Source organism: Mustela nivalis, assembly GCF_964662115.1.
Source record: "Mustela nivalis genome assembly, chromosome: 9".
Taxonomy (NCBI): domain Eukaryota; kingdom Metazoa; phylum Chordata; class Mammalia; order Carnivora; family Mustelidae; genus Mustela; species Mustela nivalis.
Genome location: NC_139028.1, coordinates 59,441,158 through 59,457,009, shown reverse-complemented (window position 1 = coordinate 59,457,009; position 15,852 = coordinate 59,441,158). Strand labels below are relative to the sequence as shown.

Genomic DNA, 15,852 nt, shown 5'->3' with positions numbered 1-15,852 from the left:
GGGGCTGGATCCCACGACCCTGAGATCATTACCTGTGCCGAAGGCAGAGGCTTAACCCACTGAGCCACCCAGGCACCCCTTAAATACATTTTTTTTAAAAGATTTTATATGAGAGAGCGAGAGTATGATTATTTAATGTAAATATAATGCAAATATAATGAGAGGTTATGAGAAGTCTTTCATTTTGGTCTTTATTGGTCATCTGGGTCCTTTCTTCAGCAAATTGTAGGGTTTTATCCTTGGTCCATTTTTTTCTTTTTTTTAAAATATATTTTTATTTTTTTTATAAGATTTTTAAAAAGATTTTATTTATTTATTTGACAGATAAAGAGCACAAGCAGGGGAACAGCAGGCAGAGGGAGAGGGAGAAGCAGGCTCCCCACTGAGCAGGGAGCCCAACATGGGGCTCCATCCCAGGACCCTGAGCTGAAGGCGGATGCTTAATGGACTGAGCCACCCAGGCGCCCTGCCCATTTTTTTCTTTTGAATTGTCTTTTATTTATTGATTTGTAGAAATTCTTTTATCTGTTCTTTTAAAAAAATTTTTTAAAAGATTTTATTTATTTATTTGAGAAGACAGAGATCACAAATAGGCAGAGAGTCAGGCAGAGAGAGAGGGGGAAACAGGCTCCCCCCTGAGCGGAAAGCCCGATGTGATGCGGGCTCGATTCTAGGACCCTGAGACCATGACCTGAGCTGAAGGCAGAGGCTTTAACCCATTGAGCCACCTAGGCACCCCTCTTCTATCAGTTCTGATGCTAATCCCTTGTTATGTTTGTGGCAGATAACTTTTCCAAATCTGTTGCTTGCCTTCAAACATTATTTATGGACAGTTTTCTTTCTTTCCTTCTTTCTTTCTCTCTCTCTCTTTCTTTCTTTCTTTCTTTGTAATACCAAAGTTTAAAATACTGATTTAGTCAAATATATCAATCTTCTTATGGTCTATGTTTTTCATATGTTTAAGAAACCTTTATTCTATGATCATAAAGACATGATCCTATATTTTCTTCCCAAGTTTTAGTTTTTCATGTTTAAGTCTTTAATCCATTTGGATTTTTTGTGTTGAGTGGAATGTTACATATGAGAACTTGCCCGACACCGTATATTAAATAGTTCATCATTTCCCCACCAATAATCAACTCCAACTCTAATATATATATCATGCTCTCAGAAATGCTATGGTCTATTTATTTTTCTTTTAAAATAAAAACAAACCTCCAGAGGTGCTGCAATATAGAAAATAAGTGAAGGTGTAAAGTGTGATGATTTGAAGCAAGTGTATATTGTGAAATGATTACCACAGAAGGGAGGGTTAACAGCCATGGTCTGTTTCTGAACTCTATTTCGTTTCATGTATTTCTTTGCCAGTCACTCTACCTATATCACACTGATAGCTACAACTTTGTAATATTGTTACATCTGGTAGGGTGTGTCCCCCACATTGTTTTTTCAAATGCTAGCTCACAATAAGTATTAGCAGTTATTATTACTATTTGTACAATTCTATTATTCCTCAGGATTTTATAAAATCACCTTGTCACATTCCCTGGAAATTGGGGGTACTGGTTGGAACTGTAATAAATTTATAAACTAATATGAGGAGAATCTATATATTTAAAATGCTGAGGGGCACCTGGTTGGCTCAGTCAGTTAAGCATTGGACTCTTGATTTTGGCTCAGGTCATGATCTCAAGGTTGTGAGATTGAGCCTCTCTGCTTGTCCCTCTCTCTCGCCCTCTGTTCCTCACACCACTCATGTACCCCATGTGTGTGCTCTCTCAAATAAATAAATAAAACCTTAAAAAAGAATGCTAGGCCTTCTCACGCATGGACATTGTATATATTGTATATATTTCTCCATTCATTCTTTTTATATTCCTCATTAAAACTTTATAGTTTTCTCCATAAAATTATTACACATTTTTATTAGTTTGCCTCTAGGTGTGTATAGTTTCTGTTGCTGTTAAGAATGATAGCTTATATTTTATTACCTTTCCTAATCATTAATTAGGATGTTTCTCTTATGTCCAGCATCTTGCTAAACTCTTAATTAGTTCAGGGGCACCTGGGTAGCTCAGTTGGTTAAACATATGTCTTCAGCTTAAGTCATGATCCCAGTATCCTGGGATGGAGACCTTTGTTGGGCTCCCTTCTCAGCAGGGAGTCTGCTTTTCTTTCTCCTTCTGGACAGAAGTCCTTCTGGACTCTTCCCTACCCAACTCGTTCTCCCAATCAAATAAATAAATAAAATCTTCATGGGGCACCTGGGTGGCTCAGTGGGTTAAAGCCTCTGCCTTCGGCTCAGGTCATGATCCCAAGGTCCTGGGATCGAGCCCCGAGACGGGCTCTCTGCTCAGCAGGGAGCCTACTTCCTCCTCTCTCTCTTCCTGTTAAATAAAATCTTAAAAAAAAAAAAAAAAAAATAAGGGCGCCTGGGTGGCTCAGTGGGTTAAGCCGCTGCCTTCGGCTCAGGTCATGATCTCAGGGTCCTGGGATCGAGTCCCGCATCGGGCTCTCTGCTCAGCAGGGAGCCTGCTTCCTTCTCTCTCTCTCTGCCTGCCTCTCTGCCTACTTGTGATCTCTCTCTGTCAAATAAATAAAGTCTTAAAAAAAAATTAAAAAAAAATAAATAAAATCTAAAAAAAAAAAAATACAACCCTCTTCTTTGTTTTACCATTTTTTGCTTGATTCTCTTGGTTTCCCCACATCCTTTTTAACCCTTGCCTGCTGCCATTGCCAAACTTTGATTTTGCCAATCTGTTGGTAGAAATGCTATTTCATTATTGTTTTCTTTCCTTGATTATTAGTAAAGTTGAATATCTTTTCATATTTATTGACTCTTCCAGGTTCCTCTTCTGAATTAGTTGTTTTGAATTAGTTGATTGTTAATCAGCTAATTATCTTTTACTTAATTAGATAATTTTTGCTTAATTAGTTAATTTTTACTTAATTATTAATTATCTTTTACTCATTTTTCTTTTTGATCATCTTTTTTACTGGCTGATCTCTAGTAATTCCGCAGATACTCTCAACACAAATGAAATTTACTGTTTTTATGTAGTCAGATATATTCATATCCCCCCGTTGTCATTGTGTTTTGTGTGTCTTGTCTAGGAAATCTTGTTCACCCATGACAATGTCTTTCTGTTCTCACCTTCAATTAAATTGCTCTAATGAGAAAACCAATTACCTCCATGATACCACACCCCTTGGTAACAGTTTTACTCAACATCTTACCGGCGTTAGACTCAGTCGTCATTTCCATACTTTTGATGAACACTCTCTTCCTTTAGCTTCCAGGACAGCATACACTCCTAATTCTTCTCTTGCTTCACTGGCTTCATTTTATCAGTTTCCTTCGATGTCTCTTTTCTTTTTCTTTTTAGCTTGCAAATGTTAGATTTCCTCAAGACTTGTCCTGGGTCCTCTTCTCTTTACTATCTATTCTCTTTCCTTAGGTGACATATCTACTCCCTTGGCCTTAATTGTCAAGTATATATTGATGACTTCAACTTGTATTACTCAAGCCCAACTCAGTATCCTGAGCTCAAATGATGCATCTGTTATCCTGCTTAGAGTCTCTACCAGGATATCTTACAAACATCTCAAATTAAGTATGTCCAAAAATAAGTCTTCTTCACACTGAGAAAATTTTTAAAAAATTTACAAGTATAAGGAACAATATAACAAATACCCTTATTTTTACCATTGTAACATTTTGTTGTATTTACCTCAAATCATTCTTTCTTTCTTTTTTTTTTTTAAAGATTTTATTTATTTATTTGACAGAGAACACAAGTAGCAGAGGGGCAGGCAGAGAGAGAGAGAGAGAGAGAGAGAGAGAAGCAGGCTCTGCACTGAGCAGAGAGCCCGATGTTGGGCTCGATCCCAGGGTCCTGGGATCATGACCTGGGCTGAAGGCAGAGGCTTTAACCCGCTGAGCCACCCAGGTGCCCTCAAATCATTATTTCTTGATGTGTATACGTACATGCACACATTTGTATATTCTCCTTCACAAAATACGTAAATAATATAGTACAGAGCTAAAATTTTTTTTCTTAAGATTTTATTTATTTATTTGACAGACAGAGAGATCACAAGTAGGTGGAGAGGCAGGCAGAGAGAGAGGAGGAACCAGGCTCCCCGCTGAGCAGAGAGCCTGATGCAGGGCTCGATCCCAGCACCCTGGGATCATGACCTGAGTCGAAGGAAGAGGCTTTAACCCACTGAGCCACCCAGACGCCCCCAGAGCTTAAATTCTTGACCTCAATCCTCAGTCCCAGTCTCTTTCCTTCCTTCCTAGAGACAACCATAATATGGACATATGTATATTAGTGTCCATATTAATACATTTGCAGTAATAAATAAATGAATTAATGAATAATATAAAACAATTTGTGGTGTGTGGTTTTAAATCTTTAGATATTGGGTATAAATTACCTCCTTAAGTTCATGATCAAGAGTTTAAGGGTCTGTATTTAGAACTAGAATTGCTGAGCTTCAAAATATATGAATTTTCAATTTTATTAGATACCACCAAATTCCTTTATAAAAAGACTGATTCAGTTTCTATTTCCATCCACAATATATGTGAAAGTAGCAATGTTTTCTATTGTTAGACTTTAATTTTTGTCTGGTGAAAAATGGGATCTCAATCTTTTTTTTTTTTTTAAGATTTTATTTATTTATTTGACAGGCAGAGATTACAAGTAGGCAGAGAGGCAGGCAGAGAGAGAGAGGAGGAAGCAGACTCCCCACCGAGCAGAGAGCCCGACGCGGGGCTCGATCCCAGGACCCCGGGACCATGACCTGAGCTGAAGGCAGAGGCTTTAACCCATTGAGTCACCCAGGTGCCCCTAAATCTTGTTTTAATTTGCATTTCCCTATTATCCAGTGAAAATAGTTATTTTCCAGGATGCCTGGGTGGCTCAGTTGGTTAAGCGGCTGCCTTTGGCACAGGTCTTGATCCCAGTGTCCTGGGATCGAGTCCCACATGGGGCTCCCTGCTCAGCAGGAGTCTGCTTCTCCCTCTGCCTCTGCCTGCCATTCTGTCTGCCTGTGCTCACTCTCTCTGACAAATAAATAAATAAAATCTTAAAAAAAATAGTTATTTTCCATTCGGGTTCCATTTAGGTTTCCTTCTGTTTGGTTGCCTATTCATAAATTGATTATTTTCTTTAGAATTGTCTCTTAAAAATTATTTGTAGAAACTTCTTATTTGAGGTAATATGAATCCTTTGTTTTGTATATTATTAAATACTCTCCCCTAATCTGTTGTCTGTCTTTTAACTTTGTTTATAAGGCCACCTATTGTACAGAAGTCACAGAAATAAAATTCTAATGTAGCAAATTTTATCAATCTAATTTTTATGCTTTGTGTCTTCAAAAAAATCTTTCCAGAGGTGCCTGAGTGGTTCAATTGGTTAGGTGATTAAGTGTCAGCCTTTGGCTCAGGTCATGATCCTGGAGTCCTAGGACTGAGCCCCGAGTCTGGGATCCCTACTCGGTGAAGAGTCTGCTTCTACCTCTCCCTCTGCCTCTCCCTCTGCTCATGCTCTCTCTCTCTAACAAATAAATAAAATCTTAAAATAATAATAATAATAAAAAATCTTTCCAAACCAAGGTCCTAGTTTTTCTTTTTCTAATTTCCAAAATGAAGCGCATTTACCACCTTACCATCTTCTGGCTTCTTCTACATTTTTCCCATCTGAGCAAATGGTGCCACCAACCATCCAGATGCAACCAACACACGAAATACAGGGGCTATAAGGGGTCCGTTCTTACCCCCAAGCCCAACATTGAATCCATTTTCATTTCAAACTCCTGTCAATTCCAACTCCAAGCCCATACGCTTCTCTGTCACCCTTCCATCACTCTTCTTCTGTTAATCTCCATAGTCTTGCACCCAGGTAATTCTTCACAAGTGTAATGAGTTTCAAGAAATATATATTGACTTACTGGTCAATAAGAAAAAGTGAAAAATCTAATAGGAAAAGTGGCAAACAATATAAAATTTTCAGAAGAGAACATACAAATGGCTCTTAAACGTGTGAAAAGATTCTAATCTTTCTAGTAAGAGAACTGTAAATGAGTATGACTCAGACATCATGGGCAAAGATCAAAGTTTGTGGGAGAAACCACCATCTTCATGCATTGCCTGTGGAACATGAACCGGCAAAATTTCTTTCTTTTTTTTTCTTTCTTCCTTTAAGTTGCTTTATGCCCAACATGGGGTTTGAACTCATGATCCTGAGATCAAGAATAGAATGCTGTACCAGCTGAGCCAGCAAGGTGCCCCCAACTGGTTGCTTTTTATGACTAACTTGGTAATAACAAATATTCAAACAATTTTTATTTACTTATTTAAAATCAATTAACATAGAGTATATTATTAGCTTCAGAGGTAGAGTTCAGTGATTCATCAGTTGTACAGAATACCCAGTGTTCATCACATCATGTGCCCTCCCCAATGCCCATCACCCAGCTACCATATCCCCCCACCCACCTCCCCTCCAGCAACATTTAGGTTGTTTCTTATGGTTGAGTCTCTTTTTCTCTCTGATTTCATCTTGTGTTATTTTCCTTCCCTTCCCCTATGGTCCTCTGAGCTGTTTTTCATATTGCACATATAAGCAAGATCATATGATATTTGTCTTTCTCTGATTGACTTATTTTGCTTAGTATAATATCCTCTAGTTCAATATACACCATTGCAATCAGCCAAATTTTATTTTTTATTTTTCAAAGATTTTATTTATTTGAGAGAGAGAGAGAGAGAGAGAACACAAGCAGGAGGAGCAGCAAGAAGAGGGAGAGGGAGAAGCAGACTCTCTGCTTAGCAGGGAGCCTGATATGGGGCTCAATCCCAGGATCCTGGGATCATGACCTGAACTAAAGGCAGTTGCTTAACTAACTGAGCCACCCAGGCGCCCCAACCAAAATTTAAATGCACATAGCTTTCAACCCAGGAACTATTTCTAGAAATTTAATCCTATGACACGTGCAATCCTAGCACATGTGCAGAATGAAGTATCACTATTATTGCAGTATTTATACTAGCAAATATACTGGAAACAACTTAAAGTTCCACTAAAACTTGTTAAATAAATTATGGCCCATCTATACAATGGTTACCTTAATGGACAGACTCTAAAATAGCCCCCAATTATCTCTGCTTCCTGGTACTCATGCCAAGTGTAATCCCCTCCCTTTCTGTGTAGATGGGAGATGTGACTTCCTTCCAACATATGGAATGGAGCAAAGGTGACCGGCTGTCACTTCCATGATTATATCACGTGAGGTAACGTACATCTGTCTTGCTACCTTGCTTACTTTGATGAAGCCTATTGCTCGGTTGTGCGTTACCTTCTGGAGAGTCACCTGTGGCAGGGAACTGAGGGTAGCCTCCACCCAACAGTCAGCAAGAAACTGAGGGCATCAGTTCTGTAATCCACAAAGAACTGCATTCTGCCAACAACTGTGTGGGCATGAAAGCACATCTGTCCCCCAGTCAAACCTTGAGATGAGAACACAGCTCCAAGTGACACCTTGACTGCAGCCTGTGAGAGACCCCAAAGTAGAGGACCCAACAGGCTGCACCTGGACTGTCGACCTACAGATTTTGAGATGAGGAAGGTGCTGTTTTCAGGCACGAAGTTTGTTATGCTGCAGTAGATAACTGAAGCAGATATTATGTGGCTCTGAGTATTATTTGTGTGTATATGAACACTTGTTTGGGCATTGAGTTTGGCTGGCATCTCTGGAATGATATACAAGATGCTGGGAGCAATGGTTGCCCTCTTGGTAGGGGAACTAGGTGGCTGCCGACCCTCTGAATTTTGCTCCATGTTCATGAAAATGAAATTCGGGAAATTTAAAACCCTTTCATTCCCACTGTAGTCAAAATAAACTTTAATTCCTTACAATGGCTTAAAAAGACCCTACAGGACTTGGGCTTTGCCTACTTCCCCAACTTGGACCCATGCCACTCTTCCTGGCTTTCATGACTGTCCAGCCACAAGAATATAAATTCCTTGAAAGCAGGAATATGTCTCTCACTTACCTTTTGATCCCTAGCACCTAGCATAGTATGAAACATTCAGTAGGAATTCAGGGAATTTTTTTAAAAAAAGATTTTATTTATTATTTATTTGACAGAGAGAGACAGCAAGAGAGGGAACACAACTAGGATGAGTGGGAGAGGGAGAAGCAGGCTTCCCGCTGAGCAGGGAGCCCGACGTGGGGCTCCATCCCAGGACCCTGGGATCATGACCTGAGCCAAAGGCAGAGGCTTGATAATGACTGAGCCACGTGGACGACCCACAGTGAATTCTTTTCTTTGAAGGAATAATAAATGAATTTGAGTCCCAAAGTTTTAGGTAGGGTAAAAGAGGGAATGCCTCGCAGAATACCTGGCACTCAACAGAAGGGGACACAATTATGGGATTTTCCCTTTGTGAATCACCGAAGGGCTATCAGAAATGGGAGTAAACCTCACTATGTATTGTTCCAGAGACTAACTGGTTAAAGTCAGAGAAAGGAAAATATGAATTCAGCACTAACTGCCCTAAGAAACATGGGAGAGGCTATGTTTTGAAGGGGTGAACACCTCTACACTGCCTATTTATTCTGTCAGGATAACTGTAAAAAATGAATGTGGCCCAAGTGAACTTCTGAGAGCCTATCTAGGATTCTAAAGATATGTGATTCTGGACATAGGAGTATCTTGGGTCCTGTCCCTTTTGTAGTTGTTTTATGTATACAAGCATATTGTTTTTCTTTCTGACTCCTGAAACCAAAATAAAAAACTGGTACATTTATCGACCTTTCTATAAAATGAGGATGCTGAATATGGGACTCCATTGTGAGATACTAATGGCTGTATTGATTCAAGTTTTTGAGGTCTATAAATTTGTTCTAATCTCAGACTATGCCATTAGCATAGTAGCCTGCTTTTTTGGTGCACAAGAAAGGGGATAGAGAGGTCAAAAGATTTGCTTTTTACCACAATCATGCTGGAAATATAATTCCATCAAACTACTTAAGACTAACCTCTTTTTCAAAGGCCTTATTTTATTGGAATGCTTTTCTGTCCCATTAACTGCAAACAGCCATATGGGGTATATATCTATGTAGGGGGCATCTCCCTGACACTGAAGGGCTTCCTTCTCAAGGAGCAGCTTTCAGGCGGAAGTCATTAACAAGGGAACTTCCCAGTTTCAGGTTGGGAAGGCAGCGTATCTCTCCTTTGCTCCCTTCCAGTTCTGGCTCTACCCCTCTGCTAGGGGAAAAGACACTGTGACCAAGAATACCAAGTCCCTCCCACCTTTCTTTTCTTTTATCTTGTTAAATGCTGGCACACTACATATCAAGAGCAGGTAAAAAATGAGTTATTTATTTATATATCTTTTTAAAATTTTGATAGTAACCTTAGCTTGTTCTTGACATTGCTTAATTCTAGATTTCAGAACATTCTGAAGCAGCACTTTGGTTTATTTAGCAACTGCTGAAACCTAGGAATTTGTTCTTGAAAATCAGCCACATCTCACAAAATCTAAATACGTGATGTATCGTACTTGGGACTCATGGGCTGTAGGCAGGAAGTCTAGGTTCTAATCCATGTTGGCACCAATAAGCTATGGCTGTCTCTGGAGCCATTTCCCTCCTGACCTGATAATGTAAGAGGGAATGTATTTAAAGGGAATGTATTTGGACTTTGAACTTTTTGGTCAAACAAAAATTTATGTGAAACCCAATATATGAAATAGATCAAAGCATATTTGCTTTGGTAGAAGATGGGAGAGGGCTCAGAGCCTCTCAGCCAACTCTCAAGAACATCCAGGCTCTACAGAACATTCTGGAAATCTCTGCACGAGATAAGCTCCTCAGGTTCTGACTTCACAGAACCACCTACAAAGTACAGTTAAATTTGGCCTTGTGGAGATGTGTCCAAATGTAACTTCTAGTTGTTTTTTGTTTTTGGCTTGCACACCAATTGGCCAAGATGTGAACTATACTGAGTCTCTTGTGTTAATGTTAGTATTAGTAAATACTTGGATTTTAATCATTGCCTGTGTTGTGTGCTTCATTCATTCAACTGTGCCAAAAATGGGCTATTAGGGCAAGTGTGATTTCTGCTTTCAAACTGCCAGTGGCTCCTGGGGAACAGGTAAACAGGTTAATGGTAGAAGGAGACTCCCCAGCAAGGAAGTGCCCACGATGAGGGTACTCAATTCTGGGAGGTGGGGGAGAGACAGGAGAGGAAAGTATTTATAAAAGTAACAGGTGATATTTATTGAACATTCCCGTGTCAGGCAGGGTTCTGATTTTTTTGGGTGATCATTTTAGAGACAAGGACCTAGAGGCAAAGGATGGCTAAATAACTTGGCTACAAACAGAAAATGATGGAGGCAGGGTTTTCAATCAGGCTGTATGACTCCAGGGCTCCTACTCTTAATCACTACACTGTACTACCAGTCTATTAATAGATATGGTAGTGATTATGTTTGATCTTGAAGAAGTATGTACAATCAGATGACAGGGTAGAAAAGTCAGCTGAGAGAGAGTGAGCGCACAGGAGAACGAGTGAAAGCAAGCAGAGGTACAAAATAGCATGGCACTCTGGCAATTTTCAGTTGTTAGGACAGTTGGAGCCCAAAGTGTGAGGGGGACTGTAGTGAGGGAAGTAGACCAGAGGGGCTATGTTTCTCTCTCCCTTTGGCAAATGCCCTATTTTTATCTCTGCAATGAAACTCTAAGGAAGTCTCAGAGTTGAGTGAATTTAAGGGAGAGTATATAGCTGGATTAGCATCCCAGGCTGCCATTGGCCTTGGACTCTGAGCTTCTTAGGGGATAATGGGTAAATAAAGTGGGTGAAAGGTCCTGGTGATGGCTAGATAAATAGTTGAATTTGAACCTGCAGCAGACTGGGGTCCTGGATATAAAGTGTGTATGAAGTCCTCTAGTGGAAGGCCAGGCTGCAAAGAACACTTAAGTTTGTTCAAATGAGGAAAGTTTAAGAAGTAGCAGCCTTATCAAAACCACAGAGGTTGCTTTTAGAATGAACAAACTGGACAAGATGTCCTTAAATCAGTGCAAGTGTAGATGCAGTTTATAGCCTCTGCTGACAGGCCAAACCAGTTCATTAAATACTCCCCCCAGCTCTCTGAGTACAGTCATTGTATAATTCCAACAACAGCAACAACCAAAACTCCTGGAACAAGGTGTATAGAATGGGGACAGTACATCACCTGCTTGCACGCATGCCAACAGCAAAGTGTAGGAGCCGGTAATGATCCCACACCTTCTTTGTTCAGAAATACAAAATGGCATTTTATTTACACTTCCCTTAGCACACGATTCTAATTACGCTTTATAGCCTGACCTGGTCCTCACAGGGTAAAAATAATCATGCTGTTGGTAGATGCCTTGCATGCCTTGAGCGAGCACAGCAGTCCGATGATCTCAGACAATTTTACAGGGCAAGGCAAGATTCATTTCAAATGTGTTTCATTGCTTTTGGAGGACAAATGGCTTTCACCATGGTGACAATCAGGTTGCTAGGCTGGGCAAGGCCAAGTTTAGAAGAATGGTCCTTCAAACAGAACAAATGAAATGAATGGTTCATGCCACCAGCAACTTTCTTCAAGTTGTGATTAATTTCCCATGAAATAACTGTTTGGAATACATCCAACCAGTTCCTTTATTCATTGTTTCTTTGTCTTGCTGACAGAAGGATCAGTCAATACTGAAACATACAGTTTGAACCAAGCATATGTGATGCCCACTGCACAATACACTGAGGTCAGTAACAAAGGGATAAAGGGGTACTTCAGCTTCCAGGAGGTGAAAGGGAATACGAACTCACAGAAGACTTCCAGAGGCCCCAGGCCGAAGAGGTAGAAAGTTTCCATCCAATTAAAAAGAGGCTTTTCTTTTCTGAAGAGAAAAGGAGAGAAAGGCCTGATTTTAAATGTGTCACTCTGGTGTAGCAAACATTTCTCGGTTAAAGCTCCCCACTTGCATTGTCCTCATGTGCAGAATAGTCAAAGCCAGAGTCCAAAGAATGCATTAAATTTCACATTTAGAAAAAATTGATAATGATATTGCACTGCATTATCTCAACAGTCCAAATGCAGCCAATCACCAGCCACCTACACCATCACCTGGTGGAAGCGGCTGAGGGAATCAGCTGTGCACCTGGAAGAGGAAAGGCAGATTCTGGGATACTGGAGTCAGAATATGCTCAACAGTATAAATGGATGGTTTGTAAAATATTTTTGTTTTGATACAATCACATACAATTTGTTATTTAACCATTTTTAAGTATATACTTTAGGACCATTAAGTAGACTGACCAACGGTGCTACCATAACCACTAGCCACTTTCAAATTATTGTCACCCCAACAGAATTTCTGGAAACATTAAGCAATAATCACTGTCTGTTCCTCCTCCCCCACCCCTACTCTATAGCCTCTAATTTACTTTTTGTCTCTGGGAATTTGCCTATTCTAAATATTTTATTTATTTGTCAGAGAGAGAGCGAGTGAGAGCAAGCACAGGCAGACAGAGTCAGAGGGAGAAGCAGGCTCCCTGCGGAGCAAGGAGCCCGATGTGGGACTCGATCCCATGACGCTGGGATGATGACCTGAGCTGAAGGCAGCTGCTTAACCAACTGAGCCACCCAGGCGTCCCGAATTGGCCTATTCTAGATAGTTCATACAATCTCTGTCTGCTCCTGTGAATAATGCTGCAATGAACATTGGTATACAAAGATCTGTGTCCCTATTTCCAGTTCTTTTGGGTAGTACCTAAGAGTCCAGTTGCTGGGTCATATGGTTATAACTGGGTTTTAATGTAATTATATATGAGGTTCATGGACACAATCAGATATGAATCATAGGGAAGCTTTAAAAAATTATACAGGGGCGCCTGGGAGGCTCAGCTGGTTAAGTCTTGGTTTCAGCTCAGGTCATGATCTCAGGGTTGTAAGATTGAGCCCATGTCAGGCTCTGCACTCAGTAGGGAGTCTGCTTGAGATTCTCTCCCTCTCCTTCTGCCCCTCTTCCTGCTCATGAACACTCTCTTTCAAATAATAAATTAAATCTTAAAAAAAAAAAAAATACACACCAGGCTCACCCATTCCCCCACCCCCCTCCCGAAAGAAGGCACGGATTGCATGGAGCACTTAGTGTCATAAGCAAACAATGACTCATGGAACACTACACCAAAAACTAATGATGTACTATATGGTGATTAACATAACGTAATAAAAAAAATTATACAGATAATGTTATATTAAGTTTAAAAGAATTCTATCCATAATTCTATAACAAGAATTTTTACATGTATTTTAGCTTTATGCATCTATATTTACATGGTTTTACTCATAATGCATATTTTACATTCCAATTTTTAGTTTTCCTATAAGGTTTTAATTTCAGCTAGGTAGTCCCTCCTCAAATATACCTTAAAATAAAGAGATGAACTATGTTGTCATGTCAGAGTGATAGGATTATGGGTAATTTCTCCTTAAAAAAAAAAATTGGCCAATTTTTTGTAATGCTGTTCTATTATTTTTACAACTTAAAAAATATTTTTAAAAGGCTTCGCTGACCATTTAAGAGGAAACATTTCACAAGAGCAAACATAATTTTAAATGTACTTTTTTGGATTACCTGAATAGAGTCTTCAGCGAGGAAATACTATAGATGGTAAATAGTAACATGAGTAAGATTTTAATGGGAAGTTCTGTTAAAAGAATAAAGAAAAAATACAGATGATAATTCAGTTGAGAAGAAAATGATTTGTGATACATAAGGCAATATAATAAGCACACAGACACAGCTATATAGTGCTAGCTAAGGTTTTTGAGTTTAATTGTGCATTTTTGTGATATCTAAAGATATTGAGGATTAGGGACAAATTAGAGGTTTTATTTAAGACAATGGATGAGCTCACTCCTTCCAAGAGATTTTAAAGTTGTTTAACTCAGATAGTATTGATCTTCAGGCCCTGATGAAAAGGGTGTGGATATCAAATCTCTAAATCTCTCTCTCTAAAAAAGAAAAAAAAAACAAAGCTGTTTACCTGGTGCAGTGAAGAGCAGAGGGAAGAGGGAATAATGTCCTGTTGTGCTCAGAATCAGAAAAATTGAAGCATCTCCTGCTTTTCCCACAGACAGAAGGCTAAAAATAAAAATTCTTACAATAATTCCTTAAAACAACTGAAACTTGGGCACTTACAGATAGCCTGAATAAACTAAGAACAAGTTGCATCTATCATTATTTCTAGAACTGACTTAAGCATAAGATAACACACTGATCTTTGCTATAGGTCCAATTCAATTGAGAATACTAATGTAGTGGGAAAATTTATGAAGAATGTACCATAGTGAACTGGGGCGTATTCATAAAGAGTCTTGCTTCCCTGAGTAATTGCCTTCTCCAGGGAAAGGGATGTTGTGGGATTAGGAGCTGCCTAGTGGTGATAGCCAGGGAAAGAGGACTTAGGAGTTTCTAACCCTATAGCTCTTCTGTGGGGTGGTGCCCTGTGCCTGATGGTGCCTAGTATGAATTCTGACCAAAGACATTAGCAGTTTTGCCGTATTTCTTAATTTGGAAACTCCACATTGGTGAATGAATCCAGACAAGCCATGTACTGATGTGACAAATTTGCTTAAGTTTCCTTCAGAGTTTAAATGATTTCTTACAGGATTTGAGAGAAATCTCAAGAAAAACAGGCTAATTATATTACCATCTATCTATCAGGTTTTAGTTTTATACAAAATGGACACTATTGCATTGAATTTTTTTTTTTTTTAAAGCATGGTACAGTGAAAAGATTACAGGAATTGGCATTATAACATCAGGTTTAAGTCCTAACTGTGCTACTTGCTAGCTATGTGGCTTTAGGTAAGTCACTTAAACTTTCTGGGCTCCAGTTTCTGTAGATGTTAAGACAGAATGATATCCATTTACCCTAATTACCTTACAGGTTGTTGTGAGGCTCAAAAGAAAAAAATACAAAAAAGCCCCCACAAAATACCCCCTTCAAAAAGCACCCCAAGAAAAGTTCTGCAAAATGCGAAGTGCTATACAAACGTAGATTTCATTCCATAATAGCCTCGATACTGACTTTGACTAACACTTACCAAGAAACTATGGAACCTTATTTTCACAGATGTGATGACACCAAAGCTCATGCTTTTCTATACTATGCTGCCGTTCAATATCCAGATTTAACAGCCCAGTATCCTGGTTCTTAATCACTATAGTACCTCTTAAAAAAATGCAGAAATGGTACGTGCAATTTCACAGGTCCAGGGATCCCAAGTTAAGCATCCCTGTCCTGTCCTAGTATAAATCTGCTCCTGTACATCTTTGCCTTTGCCTATCCCACAGGACATGTCAAAAACGGACAGATCAAACAGAAAACAATAGGGTCATTGGGAAATCTGCCAGAAATGCCAGCTGACTGAATTATGTGCTTACCTCATTGGGAGAACTGCGAGGAGTATGGCTTTTTCGTGGACGTGCCACCCAAAGAGGAAGGAGCTTAAGGCACATAGAATTAGACATCGGAGAAAGCCTCTAGGCCCTTGAGGTTTAAACCAAAGACAGAAAACAGAGGGCTAGAAACAATAGGCAAAGATAAAACTTCAATATAATTCAAAATAGGCTTTACAGAAAGTCTTCAGACGAATACAATTTATATAATCTCTGAAAAACTGTAGATCTTAGGTTATTTATTCTCCATTAAACTGGGATAATTCATTACTTTGTGAAAACTACAACAAAAGTTATAAAAAAAACTACTCAGAAAAAAGGCTTTTGGAAATACATATTGAAATC

The 15,852-nt window shown here is 39.3% G+C and overlaps 1 protein-coding gene and 1 long non-coding RNA gene across 8 annotated transcripts in view; one reads left to right on the top strand and one right to left on the bottom strand.

Moving 5' to 3' along the window:
• Window positions 1–15,852, top strand: part of LOC309873621 — a 27,247-nt gene that overhangs the window by 6,280 nt on the left and 5,115 nt on the right. For both annotated transcript variants that reach the window (XR_014316431.1, XR_014316432.1), the window contains exons 2-3: window positions 7,221–7,300; window positions 12,127–12,263. This is a non-coding gene — a long non-coding RNA (uncharacterized lncRNA). The remainder of the gene's footprint in view (window positions 1–7,220; window positions 7,301–12,126; window positions 12,264–15,852) is intronic.
• The window catches only part of ALG8 (ALG8 alpha-1,3-glucosyltransferase), a 26,721-nt gene continuing 22,175 nt past the window's right edge, over window positions 11,307–15,852 (bottom strand). For 3 of the 6 annotated variants that reach the window (XM_082749556.1, XM_082749557.1, XM_082749558.1), the window contains 4 exons: window positions 15,493–15,632; window positions 14,090–14,187; window positions 13,678–13,750; window positions 11,307–11,937 (listed from right to left, as the gene is read on the bottom strand). In XM_082749556.1, coding sequence (XP_082605682.1) covers window positions 11,706–11,937; window positions 13,678–13,750; window positions 14,090–14,187; window positions 15,493–15,632 — 543 coding nt within the window. In that variant the 3' untranslated portion in view covers window positions 11,307–11,705. The remainder of the gene's footprint in view (window positions 11,938–13,677; window positions 13,751–14,089; window positions 14,188–15,492; window positions 15,633–15,852) is intronic. The other 3 variants (XM_082749559.1, XM_082749561.1, XM_082749560.1) reach the window with 3 other exon arrangements.